Source organism: Xiphophorus hellerii, chromosome 3 (assembly GCF_003331165.1).
Source record: "Xiphophorus hellerii strain 12219 chromosome 3, Xiphophorus_hellerii-4.1, whole genome shotgun sequence".
In the NCBI taxonomy this organism is placed as follows: Eukaryota; Metazoa; Chordata; class Actinopteri; order Cyprinodontiformes; family Poeciliidae; genus Xiphophorus; species Xiphophorus hellerii.
In genome coordinates, this window is record NC_045674.1 from 21,335,101 (window position 1) to 21,362,500 (window position 27,400).

The 27,400-nt window shown below is 37.0% G+C and overlaps 2 protein-coding genes across 5 annotated transcripts in view; both read right to left on the reverse strand.

Moving 5' to 3' along the window:
• Positions 1-1,493: 1,493 nt before the first annotated feature.
• Positions 1,494-13,224, reverse strand: LOC116717369 (secretagogin-like). Its single transcript, XM_032558706.1, has 11 exons — positions 13,048-13,224; positions 12,707-12,777; positions 10,066-10,158; positions 6,129-6,218; positions 5,419-5,475; positions 4,866-4,943; positions 4,293-4,348; positions 4,127-4,172; positions 3,279-3,338; positions 2,327-2,395; positions 1,494-2,025 (listed from the first exon to the last, which is right to left on the reverse strand). Exons 1-11 carry the CDS (start codon positions 13,115-13,117, stop codon positions 1,897-1,899), a joined length of 819 nt encoding a protein of 272 aa, XP_032414597.1. The 5' UTR covers positions 13,118-13,224; the 3' UTR covers positions 1,494-1,896.
• A 175-nt stretch (positions 13,225-13,399) lies between these two features.
• Positions 13,400-27,400, reverse strand: part of LOC116717368 (F-actin-uncapping protein LRRC16A) — a 53,535-nt gene continuing 39,534 nt past the window's right edge. For 2 of the 4 annotated variants that reach the window (XM_032558703.1, XM_032558701.1), the window contains 19 exons: positions 26,253-26,425; positions 25,827-25,895; positions 24,289-24,382; positions 24,042-24,140; positions 23,697-23,825; positions 23,331-23,462; positions 23,053-23,228; positions 22,875-22,962; positions 22,547-22,687; positions 21,909-21,926; positions 21,018-21,084; positions 20,347-20,573; positions 20,071-20,183; positions 19,675-19,929; positions 19,389-19,599; positions 18,688-18,724; positions 17,985-18,245; positions 17,733-17,873; positions 13,400-16,889 (listed from right to left, as the gene is read on the reverse strand). In XM_032558703.1, the coding sequence (XP_032414594.1) occupies positions 16,717-16,889; positions 17,733-17,873; positions 17,985-18,245; positions 18,688-18,724; positions 19,389-19,599; positions 19,675-19,929; positions 20,071-20,183; positions 20,347-20,573; positions 21,018-21,084; positions 21,909-21,926; positions 22,547-22,687; positions 22,875-22,962; positions 23,053-23,228; positions 23,331-23,462; positions 23,697-23,825; positions 24,042-24,140; positions 24,289-24,382; positions 25,827-25,895; positions 26,253-26,425 (2,604 nt within the window). In that variant the 3' untranslated portion in view covers positions 13,400-16,716. The remainder of the gene's footprint in view (positions 16,890-17,732; positions 17,874-17,984; positions 18,246-18,687; positions 18,725-19,388; positions 19,600-19,674; positions 19,930-20,070; positions 20,184-20,346; positions 20,574-21,017; positions 21,085-21,908; positions 21,927-22,546; positions 22,688-22,874; positions 22,963-23,052; positions 23,229-23,330; positions 23,463-23,696; positions 23,826-24,041; positions 24,141-24,288; positions 24,383-25,826; positions 25,896-26,252; positions 26,426-27,400) is intronic. The other 2 variants (XM_032558705.1, XM_032558704.1) reach the window with 1 other exon arrangement.

Sequence of the window (27,400 nt, forward strand, 5' to 3'; positions counted from 1 at the left end):
TAAAAACAGGGTTTATATTCTCTTCTTCTCTTCCCACATACAGTATAAGCTTGACAGATGTTCAGGATTGAGAACACCTCCTCAAATCTATATATAGCATCTATAGATGATGTCTTTGCATTAGTTTATTAGCGATATTGCATATATTGCTAATAGATATACACAGTACAGTTATTCCATTACTAAAGGATACAGCATTTGCTTTAATGCTTCTGATGTTTAGGTCTTCAGTTCACATGCCAGGCCTTAAGTGAAGCTCTTAGGAAGATGAGATGCATTTTAATAGATCATTACTTTCGAATGAAATGTTTCCTTAATGGCCGAGAGTAACGTTGTTTGACGGCGGTTTCACTTTGAGGCCACGTTTCTCAAGCCTACTAGCAAAAAAAAAAGTGTGAACTTTTCAGATTACAAGGACTGAAAATAAATGTCAGAAGTCATACTAGCAACACAGATCATAACAAATTCAGCCAAATAATCAGAAAATACAAGAATCAAACTAAGCATAACTCTAATTCCCCATATAATAAAATGTAAGAGTGAAGCTTTAGTCAATGTTATTTCTAACGTTTCGCGTGACAAAAGAAACACTATAGCTCCACTGATTCTGAGCCATTCAGTGCTTTAACCTTGATGACAATTTGTTTCATTCAAGTTTTCACTCCAGCCTCGCTGCAACTGTTAACACATACTGAGCTCAAAGTGTTTGCTTTGCAGCAGCTGCATGTGTCTCAGCTCCTCCTCCCACACAAACACAATCATAACCCAATAACTGTACTGCTACACAGTATACAAGAAACTAAAGCCATGTCCTGTAGAGTAAAAATACATTTAAACTATTTACAGTGCTGGTGGTATGTTTAATTGAAATACACATATGAATAAATGGAGACCATATAAAAATTACACACCATGTTGGCTTTGACTCCAAGTGCATCTCAGTCTGGTGAAGAAAGCTTTTAGATCTGCACCATTAGGTTCATTTTAGTCACTGAAAGAACTTCCAGCTATGAGGTTGAAATTTTCTCTCTAACTTGGTACATGGCATCTCATACAGCTGCACTTGAAAGTCACCAAACATTTAGACCCCACTGTGAAGTTGTTTTCTCCACAGTGTGGAGAAAGAAAATTCAGATTTATCAAAGATAACCTGAATAAATAAAAAAAAGACTTCTTTTAAGTCAGTGGTTCAAAAATCTTTTTCTGCTGGGCCCCCCTTTGGTTATTGAGAAAATGTTCAAAACAAAATGTTTCATTGCATGCAGTATTTTCTGTTGCTCCTGCAATTAAATGCATTTCAAATATTTACCACATTAATATCTAAATGGAAATTGCCACGTTTTCTTTCTGGTAACTGAAATGGATTTGATTGCATTACATTTTGTTGTGCACTTTCATAGCTCCAAATGCATTTGAAAGATCTTTTTTTTAACATTTCTTTATAAATATCCAGTGTAGATGCTGAAGGGAAAGAAGAAAGACAAACATTAATATCCCATCACTTGTCATTGTTTATTTTCTTTATAGCTCATTACTGTATATTATACACCACACAACATACCATTACATTTTTATAGAAACATGCAAATGTAAAAGCCTCAACAAAGAACTTTATATTCAGCAAATTTTCACTTTAAAAGAGACACTTTCACTTTGTTGACCAGCACACCAAGTTACCCTCAATTACAAGCATCTCACACCAGCGAACAAAAGCCTTGTGCTACCTTAGAAACCCAGTATGAAGAGTCTAATTTGTCATAAAGTTCATTCTATTATTTAAGGATTAAGTTCAATTTGATGCATGAAAAATTAGCGAGATTATGTGGATAACATTCCATTATTATCAGACGTACATCATACAGTCAGTTTCATTCGAGGAATGTGATACAGGGTTTTCTAAGGTGTTGGTTTCACTCCCAGACATAAAGCCAGCTCATTTTTCTGAATCTTCCCATCCTTGTTAACGTCGCAGTGACGCAACAGAACGGCTCGCAGTTTGTCAAGATCAGGACCCGTCAGGTTGGGCTGAAGTAGACAGAAGGCAAGAAGTAGAGCACTGATTAGTGAATGAGAGATTAAGAATGGAGGAAAAATGTTTTACCATTTTCAGCTTTTCATCAGGAGGTCAATCACATTTTACCCTCAAAATTAAGAGGAAATTCAGGTGCAACAGCAGACCCCAGATTGTCGAGAAGTGACAGAGAATCAAAAAATGTAGTGATATACTTGCATACAAATCAGAAAAAGTCTTAGAAAATGTCAATAAAATAGTATAAAATGGTTTTACAAAATTTTACAGAGGAAAACGAATAACTAGGACTCCTACCCTGACAAGCCCCATCATGTCTTTGACGAACCCATCCACCTCAGGACCTTCCAAGGCTCCGGTCTTACTCTGGAGACGGATAACCAGAGGGAGGAAATATAATCAGATAGAAGGAAACCGAAAGACGGGACAATGGCAGAATAATATGGCAGCAAAAATATAATTTTAGGCTTTTCCAAAAATCCCAGAGAACTTCAGTATAATTTTTCCATGCAGAACTATAAAAAAACAAAAAAATGAATCATTGTAATAAAAATATTACGGTTGTATTGAAACAGGTTTTCAAAGACCTTAAAAAACTTTTAGGAAAATAAGTTTTCCAAAAAGACTTGGTCTAAACAAATTGAAACATCTCAAACCTGAAAACATGTCTGTCTCTTTATGGCAACAGTTCAGGCACACAGTACTTGTTCTCCAGCTAAACTCAGATCAGACTTTGTCCATTCACACTTTGCCTAGAGTTTGATAAACCAGGTCATACAAGCATAAAAACGAAGATGCAAGTCTTTCACACTCTGCATCGCATTAACATTAATTGCATTGGTACTGCTATTCTGAACATCGTCTCTGTAAAAGCCAACAGGTTCAGTAACAAAACTGGTGGCCTTGAAGCTCTTCATTCAAAGATTAAATGGTGAATGAGCAGAAAAGGTTCTCAGGCATTTGGTTTCACAATCGAGACGTGAACCTGTTCAAGAGTTCTGATTTTACATGATATAATGAACCAGGGTGTGACTTGATCACATTTTAGCCGTTTTATCTTATTACGTTTTATTACGCAAAATTAACAAAGTAGATTCATTTTCTCCGTGCTGAACTTAATGTTACAAAACGTCCTTCTGTAAGATGTTCATTTACATTTTTCCTTTCATTATTTGTTGCGTAACCTAAATACATAAAAGTGATGATTTTGTAGAAGATAATTTCCCACAGAGTTTCTTAATGGACTTACAACATCATAGTGGACAAAGATCTTCTCAAAGTCCCTCTTCCTCTCCAGTTTACTGGAAGCCTAAAAGAAAATTAGAACACATCTTTAATCAAACAAATATGACGGTAAAACTAGATAGGTGGGTTTATTTTTATATTGGTTTTTTTTTAAAAGGGACTGTATTAAGTAAAGTAAACTTTTTTTTAAATGAAGATGTCACTCCCTCATCAAAACATACCTGGAGTGTTGCTTTGATTCTCTCATGCATGTTTGAGTAATCCTTTAATCTCCCCTGTTAGCCAGAGGAGCAACGGGCCAAGCCCAAGCGGTAATGGATTCAGAAAACGAGTGGTGAAACCGAGTATTGCTTTGAAAAGGCAACATTCGGTTACACCACAGAGTGCTGATCCCAGAGTCTCCGAGCCGAGCTTCTGCCTCTCAGAGCACACCTCCCCTGCGATTACTCCACATTGCTCCTTCAGACTAGCCAGCAGCAATTAGCAAACATCTGGTGGAATCTGCCGAGTTCATCAGACAAGCTACTTCTCACTGAAACGCTGGTCAAAAACATTTTGATGGCATTCCTGATAGTTTTCCTTGATAGAGGAATATTGTTGTTATGTGGCAGTGTAGGAAAGAGCAAGAGCTTCTTAAAGAAACAGAGGCTCAATTCCAAGGTGTTAAATTGTGAAGTCAAATTTCTTTTAACTTAAGTTTGATATAAAAAGCATTTTTACAATAAATGAAAAAATGCTTTTTTTCAGCAGTGGCACTGCACAGTCAATGCCATTTTTGACTGTGCTATAAAATGGCAGTTTGTGCACAGACAATACATAATACTGCCCCTTCAAAAAGACTAAGATACTTACATCCATCTGGAACTGAAGCAGAAAGTTCTCTTCCAAAGCCAAGATCCTTCAGCATAAGCCCAAGTATTAATTTAATTAATCATAAAAGGAAAACAAACAGACATTGAAATGTTTTATAAAGCTTTAAGTAGTTAGCTTCTGGCACAAAATCTTTGCAGAAATGTACCTGGCTAAATCATTCAGATCCAAACGGCCGTCCTTGTTTTTGTCAAATACTTTCATCTGAAAAGAAAGGATTTGTTAGTTTTCAAAATCACAGAAAATTCACCTCTGCTCAGTTTTCTAGACTTTTACAAAATGCGAATGTATAAAATCAGAAAACTAACTTCAAATGTTGGCTCTCCCCAAAAATTTATAAAATTGATTATACCAACAGTAATTGTGAAGAGAAAAAAAAGTTTGATGTTTTTAATCTCCCTTTTGATTATAATACAAGATAATCCATAACAGGAAGATTCAACTCTTACAGGAGGATGTACATTTGAGTTTGTAGAATAATATTTTTGCAACATGAGAGCTGTTCTCATCTCTGAAAATCTGCTCAATCAAAGAGATGAACAATAATTGCACCATCTAAACAAACAAAGCAAATACTGCCTGGTAAGTCCTAAAGGTATACAGTGTTAAAATTAATAATTCCTTTGAATAAAAAAATGTTCTATAGCTTTTTGAATTGGACAATCAGTCAAGTTTTAATAAAGTGTGACTATGTGTTGAGACTGCGGCAGAGTTTTTATACCATTGCGTCGGTGTATTCTTCCAGTTTATCAGGGGACACTTCTTTGTGGTGCTGCTGAAATAAATCTTTCAAAAAGGCCTGGGAGAAGAAAAACCAGAAAGAAAATAACATTTTCATCCATTGAGCTCGATTCCCTGCAGGGGCAACAGTTACAGTTACTCTCAGATCGTTGCTGTATTTTCTATTCGACATTAAACATATTTTTTACCTTCCATAATCAATACATTAAAAAGGTGTACAACTTAAATATTTAATGTACATTTTAGCATTACTACAATTAGCCTCGGCTAATTGCTTCCTGGAATTCATTACTAGTAGAACGTTTGAAGGTATTTTAGAACAACAGCTATTAAAGCATGTACGTACAAAACATTTATACACACATGAAATAATTTTAACTGTGCCACTTTACCCATTTTGGGAATATCCTTTCCAAAAATGCTGTAAGTACTGTATTTTCAACTATTTATGTTCTACTAAGAAAATGTTGAAGTAAGCTGCATCATATCTAAGATCCAAAAAAAAAAAAACGCTCGTCTTTGATTAGTCTGACCTTCAGCTCCTGGGCTGATATGTAGCCGCTGCTGTCGATGTCATACTTCCTCCATATCTGCAGCGGACACAGCAACACAAATCAGAAAATGTTATTTATAGCAATAAGAAATTATTCTAGCATTAGTCTGAAAAATGACAAGTCTGCAGTCAATGAACTGTCAAAACCAGCTAGACTGTACTGATTATTTATTCAAAAATTCAGTTTTATGCATTCTTACCCTTTTTAGAATTCAACCTTTTACAAAGCAAATTTCTAATCATCTAGAAATTTCTTCAAGACATTGACCAATATGTACGTGCCACTCAGTCCAGGTCCAAGTATCCACTTTAAGAATAGCTGGTTTACGTGGCAATACTTTCATTAACAGATGAAATGTTGAACTTTGTATGCTGTCTGGACCACGATGATATTATAAAGCAAGTGAAATAACTTTTAAGGCAAAGGTGGAGTGATGCACTCGTACTGTCTTTTCTGGTCAACAGCACCATTTATCATAGGCATGACCGAATAAAGTCATTTTACAGAGACTTCACATTGATCTAGGCAAGATAACTTCATGGATGTCTCAAGTAAATGTGTTTCTAAAGGCTAGATTGACATCCAAATGCAACAGCATGTGGTTACCAGACCAAGAAACCTATCAAAGTAATCTACCTCATCATTGAGCAACATCTTCTTCATGTTTATGTAAATGTGTGCATCTTCACCTTCATGAAATCAACGCTGTTGTCCAGTGGAGCTTCTCTTCTGAAAACTAACAAGAAGTTTTCTTCTTCTGGCAAAATCATGTTGGCCAGCTAGAAAACAAGACAGCGAGCAGAGATCTCAGTGAAACAATGCATACTTTATGTACTGAGTGCTTTATTCCGTTTTTCTGTTCGAACACATGGAACATGCAAAAGAAAAATGTTGGCACGTAAAGAATGGGCAGGAACAGATTGTTGTATAAGATAATCTAAGTAGGCTGGAGCCGAGCCGAGTTTTATGTATCAGTGGCATCAAGTGATTGTATCTCCGTAAGCTTAAAGGAAGCCATTCAACTTTTGATGTGCAAGATGTCTGCTACCTGTTTCAAACCTTAAAGCACAACGATAGACAATATTTGAGGATCGAAGATTTCTGGTATTTGAGAAGGGGGAAAAGCTAAACATATCTTTAAAAAAGATAAACTGCAACTCGATTTCCTTAGCCGGACACCATAACGGAAGATTTACAAACCCACCGCTGAACGACCTCTGCACCAGCTGACCTGGATCCGCTCCAGTTCATGTTGAGCCAGTTTTACATTAATAGATTAAACTCTCCAATGAGAACGGAAATAAAGGATGCACCCCACAAGCAAACAAAGATGAAGCCATAACAAGGACAATGCACCAACAGTGCTGTTTTTTTGCAGAGATGTCCTACAAGGCCTTTTCTACACACTTTATATGGAGTAGATGGATTAACTATTTAAGATCATTTTCTAAACAGATGACAGCTAAAGGCAGAAAAGGTGTTCATCAAAAAAGTTAATAATCTGATTATTCTCCAATTCATGCTTTTGTAAATGATGACCATGTCAGCACAGCTCTAAAATAAAACCAGAAAGTGGTTTCCAAGAGCTTTGCTGGTAAAAATGCCTTCACATGGCAGCTTTACATCACTGTGAGTTGAAAACCGCTCAACATGAGGATTGTTCACAATGTAGTCACATTTCCTAAGTTTGACAAGAGTGGTCATCGTTAAACTTTTCTATACTCGATATGCTAGTTTTCACATTTCACTTATGGGGCAGTAGAGGTTGAATGTAGTTCATTTCTCTTTCTTCTGATATAAGTGAACAGACACTGAAAGCATGCCAGCACTTCGTGCAACTTTGACAGGATCTTGTGGCTTGCAGATAAAATTGTGGACTTCCTCTTTGACTTCTATGCATCTGCAAAGACATCTTATTAAGCAAGCTTTCAAGACTGCTAAATCCTTTGTACACACAGAATATCAAGTAGAAAAGTGACAACAGTGGAGTTCACTTGTGGAAACGATTTCATTTAAAGATGCATTTCAGCACAAGACGGTCTGTTAGAAAATGCTGTAACAACAGGACATTGTGTAAGACAGAATGTTTGTTGCTTACCAATGGTTGTTCAGGTCTAAACATCCTGTTTACACCAGTAGCTTTTCTTGTTTTCCAGAAAGCATTAGTAAAAGTTTAAAAGTTTCAGTTGCCTTTAAGCATTATTTGAGGATATTAGAATTTGTAATGTGCGGTTATTCAAATGAAAAAACAAAACACACTGTATGCTGCACACAAATTAGGTTGATTTAGCTTTAAAGTTCATTTTGTTTTGTTAGGTTCAGTTTTGTTTGCGATTTCATAGTCACGGCCCAGGATTTTTCCAAAGGGTGCCAGTCATTTTGTGCCTCACTCTAATATAAAATCAACCACCATGGGTAAAAACATTTCTTGCATGTGAGATTTTGTTTCAAACAATCAATTGTGCTTTCGCAAAGAGTGATTTCACTTTGTTGCGATTTGTTTCATTAGACCCATTTGACCCAAACAGGGATCAGAACCACAATGAATTGAAGGTGAAATATAAAATATTTACTACATATCCTTCTAAACTAAATCCTACTTGAAATTTGAGCATTTACATGCACACATTTTAAATTCACCCAGAAATAATTACTAAGAAAAACACGGTGATACACAGATATAAATAACAACTAGTTTATTTGCAGAAAGCAGAAAGATATTGGCTTCATTGCTGAGGAAATGAAGAGGGAGTCTCCTGCACCCACGCTTAATAAGCTTGTTAAACCATAATAACATTGCAAATGATATACATTTTTAGCATTTACAGGACATCTTGTCAAAGTTCTTGTGGCGTTACAGCTTCAGCTCCAGAACACATCATTCCTAACCAGTTAGCTGAGGAGGAACCTAATTATTAACCCATTAACCTTTAAATCCAATGTAAAATCTGGGGCATTTTACCGATGGGTTTATTAGACGATTTTTCTTTCTTCGTTTTTTACAACAGCAGGATTTCTCAACTTTTGCTATAACTGATGCAATAGGTCTAATGACAATATTCTTAGTATATTTTGCATTGAAAAAATGTGACGTGCCATGAAAACCAAATGACAAAACACTTAAAGTATCCCAATTAACACCCATACTTTCAAAGTTTTCTAAAAAGAAAACATATTTTAGTTTAGTTTTTGAATGATTACTAATTTGTCTTTTTTTTTTTACATTTTACATTTTACATTGCCTTTTTTAAATGCCCTCACATTACAGCTGGTTTTTGCAGAAACTACCTTTGGTAAAGATGTAGGGGTCTTAAAATATGCTTAAAAAATTAGAGCTTTGGCATTATAAGTTAAAATGAAATAAATGTAACCAATCAATACATGTACATAAAACTTCTAATATAAATTAATTTAAAGTTACAATCATATCGAGCTCCTCTAAGAAAGATCAGTGCAGGTAGATTTGAAATATAGAGCTTGTAACCTGTTAAACACCTGAAACTGCTACAACAGCACTTGTTGGAACTGATTCTTGGCAGGAGCTGTGAGTTATGGATTCAGAATCGTTTTTTTAATAAAGAAAAAAGTCAGATAGGCAGGGGTGTACCATGTTGAGCTCACCGTTCCTGCTTCAACTACAATAAATCACTGCATGTAACAAGCCACTAATAGAAAATGCATATTGATTTCTTCTTTCAGTATTAGAGCAAGCCAAGGCCTTTGGTTCTGTGGGTGTAATTCATCAAAGGAGTGATCCCAATGAATAGTTTCTGTCCTCTGAAATAAATAATACACTTAATTACATTGGAGAGGAGCATGATATCTTACACTATGAGATATCCTGATTAACTAGGCTGCAGCCTGGGATCAATGTGAAAATAATAAAGGTGACTTAAACCAGTAAGAATCAGTTCCAGCATATCAGAAATTACTAGAGAGAACTGAAATAAGCAGCATTCAATTATTAAATGTGTATTTTATGTAACACAAAAAACCAAGTGAGGAACAATTGAGTTCTTTTCACTTTGGAGCTTTTGAGAAGACAAGATGGTTTGGACGGCAGTTCTTTCATATGTTGCACAATGTTGGTGTTAATTTTAAATGCTTTCAACAGTAAGGTGGTCAATTAAAAAGGAATGGGGCTGAAGACAGATGATAGCCTACTGCTGTAGAACAAAGAGGACGTAAGCTCAAAGCAAGCAGCTTTTAAATGTGTCATGTTTGACAACAACACAGAAGTGTGGAGAGGAAACTGAAGTTACAAAAAGAGGGCCAAAGGTTAATAGTACCGTAATTACATTTTAGATTAACTAAAACACAGCTTTAAAGTGTATGAATAATACATATATAATGCTGTATTCCAGTCCATCCAAATCACAACCAGTCCCAAAGAGTTTCTGCCTACGTGGCTTTGTTGAGACAACCTACTTATTGTCAGGCCTGAAGCATTCGTCTTTTATCATTTAATTATAATCGGTCCTATTTCAGATCTGCTACTTAAATCAATAAACCTGTGCCCAAACCCTCCATACTACCATTCGTTTTTGTTTAAATGGAGCAGCATTCTGTTAGAAATATCTTTAAATTGGTTTCTGGCTAATATAAATGAGGCATGAGCAATTGTACCTCTTGAATCTGTAGTTTACCATCAGCAGTCACATCATAGGCGGACATGAACCTCTGCTTCAGTCTCTGAACTCTCTCCTCAGTGGCTTTCTCCTGTGGAAAAAAAAAACAGCAAATCAAAATGAATCAATGATTTTTAGTTTTGCTTCACTCCAAACCAAACTCAGGGTAAATAAAGTCTGATTTTGAAGGAAATACAACAAAAAATTTTAAATGTAAAGAATATAATATAAAGATATAAAGAACCAGACTGCATAAAAAAACAAGTTTACATCTCCAGCTTAGTCACATTTGTTTTTGGTATCGTTTCCATGGATACACCTTTAATCTAAGACTTTTTCCTCCCTCAAGATCTGCTTTTTGAACTCAAGCAAACTAACAGGGTCTATGGCACTTGACCCTAACCATGTCATCCAACAACAGAAGTTGTTTGACATATCCAATAAAGCAGAAATCCTTCATTGACTATTTGGCTCTCTGCAAATCAACTGTCCCAAATTGACTGCTTGCTTCAAGAGATGTAGAAATCAGTCAGTAGCATTTTTAAAGAACGTCACTGTGAGGGTTATCTGCAAATAAAAGACCTATTCTTTTGTGAAGGGCTGCAGATAAAGAGGTAAGACTGACAGCAGCACTTCAGTTCCCATGTGACCCTCTGGTCTCAGGTGTAATACATCCCACTAATCAAGCAGAAGTAGTGTCCTGACATCTCCAGACCTGCAGGGGTCAGCACTCTGTCTATACAGTTTCAGACAAAAATAAATAGCAACAAACTACTAACACTTAGAAAATGGGGATAGAGTAAAAGTATGTGTAAAACTGATTGGGCATATGAAAAAACAGTTTGAGACTGAGATCCATTTGTTTTGTTTTTTTATATGTTTGTCTGAGTTTTTCCAAATATTCTATAAAACTAATCTCAATTTAGGTTCCAGTCACATCTGAAGGTAATTATACTTTCAGGTGCTGAAATTATTCTACTTAGCAACCAACTTTCCAAATTATACACTCTAATTTCCAGTCACCTTCCTGTAACTATGGAAACATGTTGATCCATGGTGCTTAAACCTGAATGATCACTTTGTGCACAGCAGAGGACACAGTCTGCAGACCATAAGGTGCCACAGAGTTATCACGAATCAAGATCAAGAGACACACTATAACGGTCACTCAGAGAATGACACTGAAAACAAAGGCAAGCATAACATCTGACAAGTCTCAGATAAATACAACTACATGTTTAAAATTATATGACAAAAAAAGTTAAACATCATGTGGTTTACTGCTTCCCCAAACCACCTGCAACATTATGAACACATTTTGTTTAAACTGAATGATTTTTAACATCATTTAGATTCCCTGATACAAATTTCCTGTCATGCCACGGCAACAGTTGTTTGATAAATTACCTTATACTGTATTTTAACCTTGGTTCGAAAGAGAATATAAATAATTCACAGTCATTGATGTGTTCAGGTTAAATGGATAAAAACTGTAACCCAATACAGTATTTTACTGTTTTTTTCTGTTTTTGCATCCAAACTGACTCCATTTCAAATTTCAAAACACAGACTTGTCAAATCAGAACTTTGCAATTAAGAGGCATTTTCTTTCTTTTTTCAAATCGTAAATCTCTGAAATTGATGTGTTTATATGTTATACAGTTGCTGAGTTATTTTATGTCTCTTCATACCCGACATGTTTCTGTCTTCGTCAGAGGTGTCACAGCTGTTCCCTTTTTCTGTTCATGTATCCTTTTGATTATACAAAAATGTGTGTGTGTAATTTAACCTGACAAAATGTTAACTCCACATCAGATCAAATATCAAAATTACTTATACAGCAGTACAGTACAATGAACAGAAACTAATTATATTGGAGTAAAGAAAAAAAAAAAAGCCGACAAACCACAGTAAAAATTGGCAACAAAATGATGCACAACAGTAAACGGCAGACAGAGCAGATGGGATGGCTGTGCAGTGTCTTTGTAGCTTGACAGAAATCCATTGAACATCATCCCTCCTGAGGGCATTAGTGGCAGAGAGCAAACATCAGAAAAGAGAGAGTAATATAAGTGTGGTAATCTGTTTGTTTTAGTGCAACCCAATTAGTATCCAAGGGAGTCTGCTCAGAACGCTGAAGAACAACAGGCAGTGGATGTATGCTTATTGGAGTTTCCATTAAAACTGGGCAGGAAAAGGGCTTGGCCATTACTCGGCTTAACCACATTTAACTTTGCTCTGCAAACATGATGTGCCATTAGTGAACATGGCCAACAGGCTCTTTTTCTCCATCTCTGTTTGGAACTGTATCGACTTAGATTGTTCTCTGATAGTTTCCAGATGTTTTTAAATGTACTGTCCAGCATCACTACAGAGACCTTGCCCATTCAGACGGCTGCAAACATCTTTGGCTACCCAGACAGCAGAGTGCTCCATAAAGATGTGAACCTATTAACCTTTCAAATAGGGAAAAAGACGAAATGACAACTTCAAATACAATTAACTGCACCACACTGCTGTTGCTTTCAGGTTGTACAATTAGAAACGCATGCAGATGATGCCACAAATTTTTGCTAACTGTCTGTGAAAGTGTATTTATAAATTAGTGGCACATTTCTGCAGATAAAATATTCACTTACCTGTGGCCCCAATCTTTTCATCATGTGCCGGAAAAACTCATCCAGCTCTTTACCCTCAATGTAGCCATTATCTACAAAAACAAGAGTAAAAATCAAACAGTTGGAATATGTAGCAGGTTATTTTTTTGTGTGTATAAAAAGTAGATTCATAAAAGATTTTCCAATAATAACCCATAAAAAAACTCTCTTACTTGTTCAGTGCATACTTATTTGTAACATCTCAGTTGCCTCTATATCCATGATACAAATAAACCATCTGAGCTCTAATAATGCAAGCCCAACAAAATTGTCAAATCTGAAACTGGTTCATATTAAAGAATAGCAAGATGAAATGTTCTCACCATCTGCATCAAAGTGTTGCCAGATTTCCAAGAAACCTGCTGCATCAAGGTTGTCAAAAGAACTCTCCATCTTTCCAAAGAAACGCAAACTTAAAACTTTTACACGTAAAAACAAGGACGTCTGAAGAGATGAACTGTGCACTCCTCAGCCGTCTGCTTGCTTGACATATGCTCTCTCAACTAAAAACCACACCTCCTTCTTCTGTATGTCAGTAAGTCAGTCTGTTAATGTCGGATTTTACAGTACAAAACATATGCGCCATCTAGTGGAGGTTTTGTTACACTGCAGAGCAAAATAAGTTCTAAGAGGCTGACTGGAAATGTACCAAATGAGACCAATGAAAACATGAAGCAGAATGTAAAATAATTTTAATCAGTATTAATAGTTGCATAAAAACTCCCAACACAAGGATGATTAAAACATGCCAAGTCATGACAGAATAAGAAACAATTTAATTAAACAGATGACCAAACATTCAATTTCTATCATGTAGTCCCAGGTAAAGTTTGTTTCATTTTCTAAAACACGTTCAAAGTGACAACAAACATAAAAATCGACAAAGAACATCAGCCTTCAGTTGCTTTATTTTATTTCAAATAAGTTACAAACAGATCCCTAGTATAGTAGTGCACTTAGTACAAAAACAACGTAGGATTTCATGTGTTCACATAGGCGTGTGAATGTGTTACATGAGCTTATGTTACACACACATAAACACACGGGCCCTATATGCAAGAAAGCACATATGTACATACAGAAAAACTCACAGCCACATCATGCAGTCACATACAAACTGGCACGTCTAGACCGAATGCTATTGAGTACTGGCATGTTTGTACACTGAACAGCAACAGAAAGAACCAGACGCTCATGTTGTTGAATAATTCTCAACTTATTTTCAGTCTCCATCACAATGCAACAGAAACTCTGCTGCATTGTGCTGCTGCTGCTGCTGCTGCTACGGCAAAAAGAAAAACTCAGAAATGGCAACTGCACACAGCCACATATGAGTGCATTAAAATTTAAACAACATGCAATGTAGAAGCATCCTGTCATTTTTGGTGTCCAGAGACACTTCAGAGACAAAAAAGGATGATTCTGTAGTCATGTACATCCAGGACAGATTGACTATATACACTAGAAATAATATCTGTAAACCGTGAAGAGTGACAAGAAAAGGAAAGCCCCCCCGTAACGCCGTAAAAGGACATCATCAGACACCACATTGTGGGAAAGGTGCACTAGTCAGAGCTCTGGCCCCGACTTCAATCTGGATCTTTTAAAGTGAAAACAAAAAGGGCTGCACAAACAAATCCGACTCTTACTAATGAAACTTGATCATTTAAAGCAAAATTTGTGTTCTGGGATAACATTTTCTTTATTCTTCTTTTGCAACTTTTTGAGGAAAACAAATAGGAATGAAAGAAACGTTCTTGATATTTAGATATGAAGCAGGATTTAGACTCTGGAGCCTGTTTCTAGTCTTTTTGTCAGGTTTTAAACTGGACTTGGTTTCTGGCAGTAATCGAAAAAATAAAACATTCAATTAAATAAAATTTAAGTTTTAATTTGATAAATCAAAAATTGCAGCTCTGATAAAGTCAGTTTTCTGAAATTTTGGATTTTATCAAACTTTTCTGTCAATTTTCCAGATTTACCCAAATATGGACAGTGATTAAAATCTGATTCAGGCTGCATAGTTAGGAGCCCTGTACACTTTGCTGCATGCAAATGCATTCACACAGTGGCAGAATGCGCACAAATGCAGACACACAGAAAAAAATAAAAATACAGCCATGTGCCCTGGAAATCTGGCATTGTATTTCATTAATCTGTTTTTTTTTTTATCCCAGCAACAATTATGTTTCCTTGTTTGTTTCTATTTATTCACAATAGTCACAGAAAATTGAGAATTAAGCCAACACAATCATGACATAGCAGAACAGAAATATAATGATCATCCCATACTGTTTGTATGGCATGGAAATATTTGAGAAAACAATCAAATATTTCAATTGTAAACCGTGCACTGCTAATCATCATTCATTTACGCTAGAGTTTTTTTTATTACACAAATTCATTTTCAGAATTAGTCAAACTCTACAGCAGTGTGAAACAGGTGTGTCGTCTTAAAACCAAAACAGAAGAATCGGCCTGACGGCCAAACTGATGGCACACAATTAATATACACCCACCGACAATTCACTTTCACCCCACACAGTGCATTATTGTTTTTGAAACAAGCAGTACGATTGCCGCCTTTATTCTGTGCATTTCTCAATTCTTAGGCATAAAGGAGAATTAAGAACATTTTCAAATTGCTAATCTAATGAAGCAAAATGAGGCAGACTTTTACGAAAAACTTGTGTGCTGGAGTTCCTTCAGTGTTTTGCTTTTACACAAAGAACGAAGACTGTCTCGAACTGTCTTTTTCTATTGAGATTTCTTTATGTAACAGGCCTATTTTACAGTAAGTTCCTTGTCGTCACTGGACATGTAGAACACTAGCATAGTCTTAATGAATGGGATTCAAGTTTTTCTAGGAGCAATTCAAATTCTCAATGTTATTTATTTACAAAAATAACAACAAAAAACAAAGTTCAAAACTTCTTTTAAGAAATTATACTACAGATATGCTCCAGAAAGAACCAAACATAGCTCTCTATTGCACTTTAAATATATTCCCAAAGCTCCTCTCCCAGATTAAAAAAAAAAAAATGTTTTCCACAGTGTTTGAATATAAAAGAGCAATTTTTTAACAGTTCTGAAGCCATACTGATTATCAGTAAAGACAAAGTGTACCACAGTCCTCTCAAAGCAGTAACACATCATATGGCCACTCCAGCTTTCACATGGAGTAATACACACTGTTGCTTAGTGTGCATCAGTCTGCAGCTGTTCCACTTATAAAGTAAACCACACATCTCTGATCTATGTCTTTGCTGAGACACTCAGCTGAAACCTGCTTATTCCTGTAAATAATAAAAAAAGGAAATTGCATAACATTTTCAGTCACTTTGAATCCTATTTAGTAGCACATACAGAAAACAGAGTGTTATAAAATCCATCAAAAATATATCAGAAACGGTCCTGATTTGCTAATATGGTTTGGCTTCAAGTACAGTGAAGTGGTATGTGGCGGTTATTCTTGTGTTTGGTCCCTGGGTGTCAAGCTGTCGCAGCAAGCAGTAGAAAATAGTAGTTAGTTATAATCACACTCTCTCAAAGCACCTTGCTTTATTTTTAGAGATTTCAAACTTTAACTACACTTCATGATTTATTATTTACGGTCTAAGTGAGTAGGACCAAACCCTGATGATTCATCTTCTCAGACCCTGAAGAGTTAGTAAGAAAAGTGAGGATGAGTAAAGTTGACAGGACATCTGGAGAAAAATACTGTTTGGATCAAGGAAGCTCTCATGAGATGAAGCACAGTTTTGGTTTTTTCTTTGGAGGCGTACTGCATCCACTGCGGTCATATCGGTCATGCATTAAGGTCAAAACTGTGTTTCTGCTTCTAGAGCACAGCTCATGCCTACCAGGTCTGACTTGTACTTTGTGGTCAAACTGGACCTGCAGGTATGTACCATATTGTAAAAATAAACCATGGGAGATGTGTTCCCTTGGAGTTAGTTTTATATAAAGGAGCCTGAGACTTGGTGAGTGGCTCATATTAGTATAAAGTCCTTATCTGCCTCTTCCCCCGAGTCCGAGGACTTCTTTCTGGTTGCTTTGCTTTTGTCTGTGTTTGCACAGTTGTCCTTGGTTTTAAAGGAGCCTGGGTCATCAGTGTTGGTGCAGTGAGGGCTGGATCTCTGAGCAGCGTCTGATGCCGACTTCACTGAAAACAACAGACACAATAAAATAACATTAATAATGTAACTGGAACAAATGGAAAAGAAAACAAAAATAAGCCAAAATCCCATAAATTTATATGGATATTTTGCCATATTTCTATGACCTATTATCCGAAGATCGATTTACCATTTTAGAAATTCAACGCTATTCTTTAATAAAAGACAAGAGGAGAAAATGGGAGAAAAATTCAGGGATCGAAATTTGATGTTTCTTCCTGTCACTGTGGTTGATTGCTAGGAACCCAAACACACCTTTCTTTAATGTCGGTCTTCATTAATCAAATAAATACAGTAATTGAAATCTTATAGTGATCTGTTTTTTTCCAACTAAAACGAACTGTCAACTACTGTGTGTACCTCAGTACATGATCTATATTCTGATCTGCTTCATTCATGTTTTACAGAGCGAAAGCTTTTATTCACGAAAAAACCTTTTAGATTTTAGTTAACAAGTGAAACAACAAAATGTTATAACACTACATAATCAGGCTTCAAGGTTTAAAATTAGCCAATTATTTTTGCAAGAGTTCTTTTTCTTACTTTTAAATGCAAGGTTCAACAGTCTGTAAAAACAGATTTTAAGGATTGCTCGATACAAAAAAAAAACAGTAAAACAATACTTTGCTGATTTATGATGCGTAACAGATAAAATACAGTTTTAATCAGAATCTGCCAGTCACATCGGTCACTTGCTAGACACAGAGCAGCAACATGAGGTCACAGGGGAACTAACTCTGTTAGATTAACACAGTTAAAACTGTTCAGAAGAGGCTGCTAAGATTATTTAGTGTTTGAAACTGAAAGTTTCAGCTAATTTTGCGACTCACCTTCCTGAGGGCTTTTATTGGTGGAAACTCCGGTCTGCAGAATGGGCTCCTTGTCTTTTTCTGACATTGTCCTTTTTAGGGTGGATGGCAGAATTTTGGGAGATACATGGCCGCTGCCGATGGGGGAAGCTGAACTCTCATCTATGTGAAAAAACAGGCATGAAACATACCTTTGTAAAATTTGGCTGTTTTTAAAGTGATTCAAAAAGCCTGGCAAGGCTGCAGACAGCTTGTGCAGACTGTGTATCATACCTATGCTCCTGCTGCTGTTGGCCCTCGGCTTCTGGGGGATGGTGGGCCGTGCAGCCAGGGCTGGCTTTGCTCCTTGTGGCACTGGTGGCTTAGGGTTTACTGGTCCTGCAGGGGAAGTTGAGGAAGACGTAGCTCTGGGACGAGCGGAAGGTTCAGACTTGGCTTCACTATGGGGTGAGGACTTTTCTGCAGCAGCAGCATTGGTTTTGTTAGTGGGACAACTGGAAGTCTTGCTTTCAGTAGTTGAGGACTGGGACTTGGCTGTCAACAAATTTAAAACAAAAACAAGAAAAAGAAAAAGGATAAAATAGTAACTCTTTGAAATCACCACCAAAAACCATCTAAGCACATTGCCTTGCAAAAGTATTTCCTGAACGTTGCCGCATTTTATCCCAATACAAACCAAACTTTAATGTATTGTATTACAACGTGGCACAAAATTATGAAGGAGAATAAAAAGCCTAATTTGAAAAGGATTTACAAAACTCAAAATGTGTGGTGTGCATTTGTATTCAACATTCGTAAATCATTCCATTGTACGGTCATTAAAACTCTTTTCAGTCAGACTGTCTGCTGTAAGAACTGAAAACTTTTCAAGTTTTCCCACAGAGCCGACTGGGCCATTCTGACATGAGGATGCTTTGATCTACAGCAAACGTTTTCTTTGCTAATTTTTAATCATAAAATTTTCCTTATAGCTTACCTGCTGCATTGCTGTCAGGCCTGTCAGGGCTGGAAGACTACAAGACACACAAAGACAAAATATGGAATCACTGCCTGTTACAAACAGATGTAGATATTCCTCTTTAATGCAGTTTTCTAAAAGAACACAAATTTACAGCTACATCTCAGAGGATAAATGACCGACATGGTGAAACACAGACGATGCAGCTCCTGCTCTCTTTGACCTTCTTTCAGAAAACAGTGCTATCCATTTCACCTGCACACACACCTAGAAACCTGCTAGAACAAGCAGAAGGTTGGAGCAGCTCTGACTATTTATCTACAGTCTAAAAATAATAATGTTGCAAATATGAAGCACATGCAGGGAATTACAATGGGATGACTTGCTGAGAAAAAATAAATCATCGGGAGGAAAAAATGTCCTGCTCAAATATAGAGTCAAAGAAAAATATACAATTAGTGTAATTTTGCCAACAACAATTGGATCAGACATTCATTTTATGCAAAAGTTCTGGTTGAAGTCAAGAGTGTTGTGTGATATACAACAATACTGAGGTCATAGTTTTCCAGACTCAGATTTCTAATTACTTATATGTTCTCAAGGTGTTCAAACTAGTGTGCACAGAAAAAATAAAGAAAAGGAAGATTCCTTGTAGAAAGTGGATGGATGGTTTTATTATTCTCTAAACTACCACATGATTTTTGCTTGACGTTGCTCACCTTGTATGCTCTCCTCTCATGTTTTGCTTTCATCTCTGCCAAGAGGCCACTTCCCATCATCTGCACTCCAGTGTACCTCTTCCCACCTTGAGGACTTCCCCTGCCGTCTGAACCCTCCCAGGGTTCATCTATGGAGTCCGGAGTCCTCAGTTCTTCGGACCGGTCTGAGCTGCTGCTGTAGTCTGTGGGCTGTGAGCGGGTGGAGGAGTCTCTGGATTGGAGACAGACACCGTTAGAGGAGTTGAAACTGAGGCACACATTATGTGTGATCAGGTGTTAGCTATACCTTGACTTTGGTTCAGGAGGTGGGCTCCTGACTGCCACCTTTGGAGAGGAGGGCTCCTCTGGGATCGCAGAGGCTGCAGCAGAGGCTGCGGGCGCACCACAGGATGTTGGAGCTGCTTGACTTTTCTCTGACTTATCTGATTTGTCAGATTTATCAGACTTATCGGATTTGGAGGATCGCTTGATGAGATTCAGAAATCCTCCTTTACTCTTCTTCTTTTCTCCATCTTGAGATTCCGAGCTCTTCGAAGACCGTCTTAAAAGAGGCAGGAAGCATCAAATGTTAAAGTCAAAACTAAACAGATGATCAAATACAATATTAGAATATGTTCATGTTTAACAAAATGGAAATGGGTTTATCTGAACTATTTTGTCCTTTTTTTCAGTAGTTTCTCACTTTGAATCCATCTTGGTGACTTTCTTAGAAAAAAACTCATCCACTCCTTCATCCACTCTGCCCATCAGACCATTTTGTTCACCGCCATCTTGAGATGGAGTGCTGTTAATTTGCTGAAAGACAAAAAGCAAAAAGAAGAAAAATCCAATATCAATGATCTACTCTTACCTGTTTATTTCAGCACTTGCAAGGCCAACAACTTAAAATTATTGACAATTGACTTAATAACTTTTGACTAGTATTTAAGTCGTAAAAGAGAAGCAATGTTTTACTTACAGCTACTTTACTAGAATGCATCTTTTTGTTCCTTCGCGGTCGTAGTTTGGTGAAATGCTGCAGTTTCTTCTCTTCCTCAGACGGCAGCTCTGCGATCGCTCCGGTCGGACGCTGCTCCGCTTTGGGCCCACCTACAGATGGAGTGGGAGGAGTTTGGGACGAAGTGGAGGCGTCTTCCATGTAGATGGGAACATCCTCCAGGGCCTTATCGAGATCAAACTCCATCTCTGCAGGTTTGAATTTTGATAAGATTCTTAAACACATTCGTCATTCCATTAACTTTAATAAGCTCATACACCAAACAATTGTTACTAATAAAACACTCAGGAGCAACTTAACTGCTCAGAAGTTAAAATAAGCTCATTAAAGATATTGATCTCATTAATTTTGTGCTTTTTGATTTATCTGAACTTTGCTTCAGGCTGAAATGATCATACAAGGAAACAACTTAAATAAAATTTGAAAATAAGATGGATGGAGCTATGAATGTATTGTGGATCAAATCTAAATGAAATGCTAAAATATAGCATTTAGTTGAAAGTCCCTTAGCAAAAAACACATTACAAGCTATATGGGATTTGTAGCTATTGACAGCACCAGCACTGTGTCTAAGCTTATTTCAAAAAATGTTATTGATACATTAAAGTTAAATTAAGAACGAAACAACTTACCAAAGGCACGAGACACAGGCCGCAGCATTCTGCTGTGAATGCTTTTCCTTTTCGACTTAGGAGTCATCTGAAGAGAACAGCAGAAATTAGTCATACATCTCAACAGCAGGAAAAAACTTTGTGGTTTTTAACAAGCAAGCATTTCTAGTACAATGCATGTAGAAGTCCATTAAGCTCACTAAGTTTGTGCAAATTAAAAATAAATCAAAAACAATAAAAGCATGTATTCTCATCCACCAAAACACAGAGCTACAAACATCATCATGAACTTTCATTTTCTTTGTAGACTGCATGGCAGTGTGTTGTAACATTCTGTCTTTTATTTGTACAACTGATAGAGGTCAGAATATCATAATATTTGTAAAACATTCCTCCCAAAAACCTGAGCAGTTTTGCAGGTCATTATTATAAAAAAGCATAACTTCAAAAATACCAACAAAAGACTGTAATTTCACAGTGTGTAAATCTTAAAACACTAAGAACTGGATAATAATGGAATATTAAGTGACTGAACTGGGATATATCTCTGGATCATAACATGCTCTCTGTTCATAGTGACTTCTTAATGCATCCCATTTTGATTCTGACCCACATTCACATAGTGACAGCGACAAATGGTGCACTTCATGAAGAGGAACAGAGCAGTGTGACAAAAAAAATAGTGCGGAGGTTTATGAAATCTATTATTCAACAAGATGATAAGAAGAACAAATTACCGTTAGTCAAATAAAGTGCATTTTCTGTACAGAGTTTTAAGCAGATGAAACAGAGCAGCTTAGAAGCCACAGAGGACTGTCCAGCAAGCAAGCACATTGAAGAGAGGTGAAAAACAAAGTAAGACAAAAACGGAAGAGAAAGGAGTGTAGAGAGGGGCAGTCCTGCGTTACTTACGCTGGTGCAGCACAGAATCTCCAAGGAGCAAAGGTAGAAAGGGCAGGAAGGAACAGAAGAGAAGATTGAAGAGAAAATAATACACCATAAGGTTTAAGGAGGAAAATGAAAAACTCATGCGGCAAGAGAAGTGGAAGAAGAGGAAGAAACTGGATCAAGAGCAGGGGTGAATATACTTATGGGCACAAGTACTATAGAAAAACAACAGATGACAGGAGACTGTGCTGCACTAAGGCTTCCCTGTGAAGTCATTCAAATAGTTTCACAAATTAAAATGCCACCAAAGTAAATTAGATAAAATAAAAACGATAAAAACGACTCAAGCTAAAAGTCAGATCACTTCCTGAAATATATTACAAAAAAAAAAAACACTTCAGAGGAAAAAACGATCAAGGTAGTAATAAAGCCAAAGTATAGAATAAAAATGTGTTGAGAGAGGTACACTGACATTTTACAACTTTACACAATATAAAAGAAATTATTTGCACAAAGATGTGAAAGGAAACCTCAATTAATAATAATAATAAAAAAAATTACAATAAACGGTACAAAGAAAAAAAGTGGATTTAATAAAATCCTCTGTGTCCAGTGCTGGCCAGTGGACTGGTTTACCCACAAAAAACAAAGTGGTCACCTACCATGCATGTTTCCAGATCCTCAAGCCTTTCTGCCTCTAGTATCTCAGCCGATGCTCGTTTAGGAATTTTCTCCTCAGGCACGTCCAGATCCATAGACTCCTGCTGCACCAAGCGGCGTCCTCGTTGCACAAGATGGTCTGCCTGATGAGACCAGTTAGGAGAAAAACCAGAGAGAGACTGTAGGCAGGGTTCGGCTTTCCTGAGCATGAATAATAGTAGCAAACATGAGGTGTTAACTTAAGAATCTCATCAACTTGGCTCTGGATTTGTTTTATTTTGATATATTCCTCCGGCTGTGGCAAGATGAAGTAAACTGGTGTCTTCTTACCAGTGTGAGTTGTGATGTGGAGAGAGCCTCTAAGATCTCATCAACGATGCGATCCGACAGAAAGGAGGCCAGACTCAGTTTCACTTCACTGAGTAATTTCAGAAGATGAGAGAAGGTAAAAAGTCAATATAAAGATAAAAAAAAAAGCATTCAAAGCCAGTGTAGTGGAGATACAGACCTGATCTTGTTGATAATATCCACCCCAGACTGCTCCAGGAGGGTTTGAGTGACGAAGCATTTAGGTACAACCATCTTAGTTGAGCTTGCCTTCATCAACTCTGGACGAAGATTTCCCCTCTTCATCACATGTGGACACAGAGACTCCGCAGTGTCCATCATGGACTCTAGCAGAGACTGAAAGCCCCAACCACATCACAAAATGATCATGCCAATTTTGTTTAGTTTCCAATGGTTATAAATATTTTTTCCCCCAGATGCTTAGCCCAAACATCCCACCTGGAGTTGCTGATCCATGACGGTGGTGACCTCTCCAGCCATGGACTCCAGTTTCTCCTGGATGGGACCTGCTGATGAACTGTTCAGCTCCTCTCTGGATGCTGATCCAAGGTGGTAAAGGTTACGGAGCAGCTAGGATCACGCAGAGAAGTCAGTATTCACAGCAGCACCACAAACATGTTCATTCATTCTTAAGATAAGCTGCAGTGATCTAATGTGTTGAATCACATTAGAGTTACACTTTAAAATTAGAGTCATTTGAATAAGCAATTGCTTATGTAAAGTATTTTTTATAGAAAGTAAAAGACAAAAAAACCCCAAAACACTAACACAGTGTGCAGCTGAAATTATTGCATGTTTCCTCACCGTTTTAGAGTTTCTTGCATCTTTGATGAGATTTTCCGCTGATCTGACGTCTTCCAAGATGGCGTCAGCCTCGGAGTTCTTCAGTGAGTTCAAATGGTCTTGGACTTTGACACAAATTCGGTCTATCATCTGGAAAACAAGACCATGACGGTTGGTCGTTTACTGTATTTGCATTTAACAAACAGTCACATCCCCATTATAGACAAATTGTTCAGAACAGAAACCAATGAAGGTCCAAAACTTTTTAAAAATCAATCTATGGCATCATTGTGGAATTACAAAAAAAACAAACTTAAAACAGTGCACAGTGTAGTTCCTTGTCTTTGTCTATTTGTGGTCACTCACCTGCTGAGTGGTTGTGGTTACGATGCCCTGCTGAAGGCGATAGGCCTGCTCCTGGAGGTACTTTCTGGTTTCATGATTCCTGTATAAATACGTCTCAATCTGCGAAGAAAAAACAAAAAAACAGTAAATGTCTGATTTATAAACACTGGTCATGAAAATCTAAAATAGAGTCGGTGTTTTGTCGATTTTACAGATTTGTTTTAATGAGGTAGGAAAAAAAGAAGAATTTAAGTAACCTGTACTGTACCTTTAACAAGGCATCCTCTGTTTTCTCAGGGCTGGCCTTCAGGGCCTGCGAGGCATCGATGATTGGGATGGGCATGAAGCGAATGGTAAAATTTCTAATGCAATACACAGAGCATTTCATTCCAGTATGAATTCATATTATGCAAGAAGAGAAAAATATGTAAAGACTTACAAGAAAAGAAAAAAATGTTTTCTGACGCTGGAAAAAAAGATTACCGTACATAAACTATATCTACTTGTAGTTAATTTAAGTAAACAAAAGTATAAGCATCGCTAAAATTCATAGGTAGTAAAACAGGGTTTACATACATTTATCATAATAAAATTTTATACTTTAAGAGCTCCCAGTTCATTTGTTAATGAAAATAAATGTGAGAATATGAATGCCAGATATTTCTACAGAGGTGAGGCTTTTGAAACTGATCCTATAAAACCATAAAGTGGATGGAGGAACATACTTATTGGTTCAACAGTCATCTGGATGTATAAAGACATTAGGAATGGCTGAATGAAAAAATAGATAAAAGGACAGACAAACAGACAGGATGGACAAAATGGATAAACGATGAATACATTTGGACAACGGCCCAGGGCATTAAACATATAACTTCTCATATTCATATATTTTCTTCATACTTGTGAATTTATTTAACTTAAATTCCAGTCTGACTAGGATCTCGATAAAATACAAAGCTTCTTCTAAAACAAGCATAAATTTGACATTCTTTGCAGAACTTCTGAAATAAATCTGGAATGAATGAGCAGAGCTGCAGAGACAGAGGAACATTAAATGAATGGATAAAAACACACGACTGCTGCACAGAATCATGATCAGGGACAAGGAAAAAGAAAAAAAAAAAAGACATCATCCTTTGAATAATGCAACCCAGCAACTCAAAGGGGAAATGGGGCGACACACTGCTGGGAGAATCAGAGCTGCAAAGAGAGGACATGCTTGCATCTGAACAGCCACCAAGAGCTCAGATACTTGTCCCAGAAATAAATGCAGCCGCTTGGGAAGATTCAACATTTAAACAGAAGCATCAAAAAGCCGATATCTGATCTGTTCAGTCCTGATGTTTTTCTTACTCTGCTGTGTTTCCCTTTTCCCTCATAGGTTGTATTTTGTCATCTGACAGTTCCCTGTTGAGACTTTGCCTTTTTCTCCCCTGCCTTCCTTTATTTTCCCTCCTTCCTGTCTATAAGTTTCTCTATTTTTCTTTCTGCTCAGCATGAATGTAGAAGAAATCACTGCTGTAACAGCTAACACAGATATTTTAACTTGGGTAAGAGGTAGAAAAGCTGAGTGATGTTCATCTTTTCACTTGCTGTGCATTTTTTTAAATACACGTTTTTACTCATAACATGTAGGCACAGGCTCAGTGTAACCATGTCAAATAGGTTAATTCTTAAATATGTAGATCTAGAATAGCTTTATGTCAAGATGAACATTGCTAATTGTAGTCATGAGTAAATCTGTCAGTGAAAACGTTAAGCTGTCATGATTGGTGCATAAAAAGATTTTACAGTACTACTTACTTCTCCAGAGCGGTTGCTACATCCTGAAGGCCCTGAGGGCTGGTGTTGTTTTTATCCCAGATTACAGTCCTGTGCAAAAACAAAACAAAAACAAAAACAGACAACTCTATTATCACAAAAAATAATGGAAATATGGATTTTGAAGCATGGAAGTTATCTAAAGTGCATGCTACATAAGCATAATTCAACTAAAACTTGAGTTGTGATTCACTTGTATCTTTTAGTCACTGTAACATTCCGAGGTTGTTACCAATGTATTTAAGTCTGTCATACTGTTTTGTTGTGCTTATCAATAACCCCTTAAACAATAAAATTTTAATGGGAAGCTAGCTGATTGGTCACTGCATGTAGAAGGAATATTTTGATGAGTCCAAAGCTGACAGACATGTGGGATGGTCTTTTGTTCCTGAACACCCTGGGAGTCACCTGAGTTTCGAGTTGATTTGCAATGCCTTCGCCAGCATCTTGGCTCCCATGTCCCCCATAGCGTTGCCGCTGATGTCCAGCCTGGTGAGCGTGGAGTTGCTGCCGAGGGCATTGAGGACGATGGTCAGGTCACTTTTGAGTCTGGAGTCTGCTAAAGACAGAGAGGTGAGGGGCTGGGGTAGAGGGGATGGAACGATAGGAGGAGGGGAAGACAGAGAACAATGAATCAAATCACAGTATCTCTGTCTGAAAAAGCTGCTTGGGAAAGAATAGGCAGTAGGAAGTAGGCTAAAATATCACAAGTGCCAAATAAAAAATTTGTTTTGGCCCTTTAGATAGACTTTCACTGTCCTTTTATACGTAGGAATTTTCACCTGTAATATCTCAAGGTTTCCTAATATTTTGCAGCACTAGATCATATTAAGAGAATGAGAACTGCACTCACATGACAGACTGGCAATACCTATAAAGTCAGCATGGCAATGCAGATTAATACTCACTGAGGTGTTGGCTCTACAATAATTCCCTTTTAAAAAACATTGTAGCAATGGAAAATGTTTATATTTTAAAGTTAATGGTACAAATTGGAGTTTTCTCAAGAGTAAAAAAAAAAGAAAATACAAAAGTGAGCAACACAACAACAAAAATACTGCTATGGGCTCAAATGTAACCCCCCAAATAAAGCAATTGTCCCTCAAGTGCATTTGTACACTGTAATCTGTCTTTTTATGTTAGTTTTGGAGTAACGGCTTCTTCCTCTCCATGTGGCCATTCAGTTCATGTCGGCGCAGGACTTTGTGTTACTGACAATAATGTGCATCAGCTACAGGCAGCATCTGCACATGCAAAAACATACCACTGAAATAAAACAATAACTATGTGTGCAACAATGTATTTAACTGTATAATTTTCCAAAAGCCACACAAGCATTTTATCTCAACAAGCAATCACTTTAATGTCAGATCTGGTTGTTAACTGCTTGTACAATGCAGTAACAAAAAAGTGCAACTTGCACATACAAAAAAAGAAATAAGTGCTCTCTTATTTGGTCATTGCTATAATTATTCTTTATTAAAAAAAATCCACATTTCCTTGCTGTTCACACACTGAACATCTTTCCGTTAACCATCTTAATTCACCTTCCATCC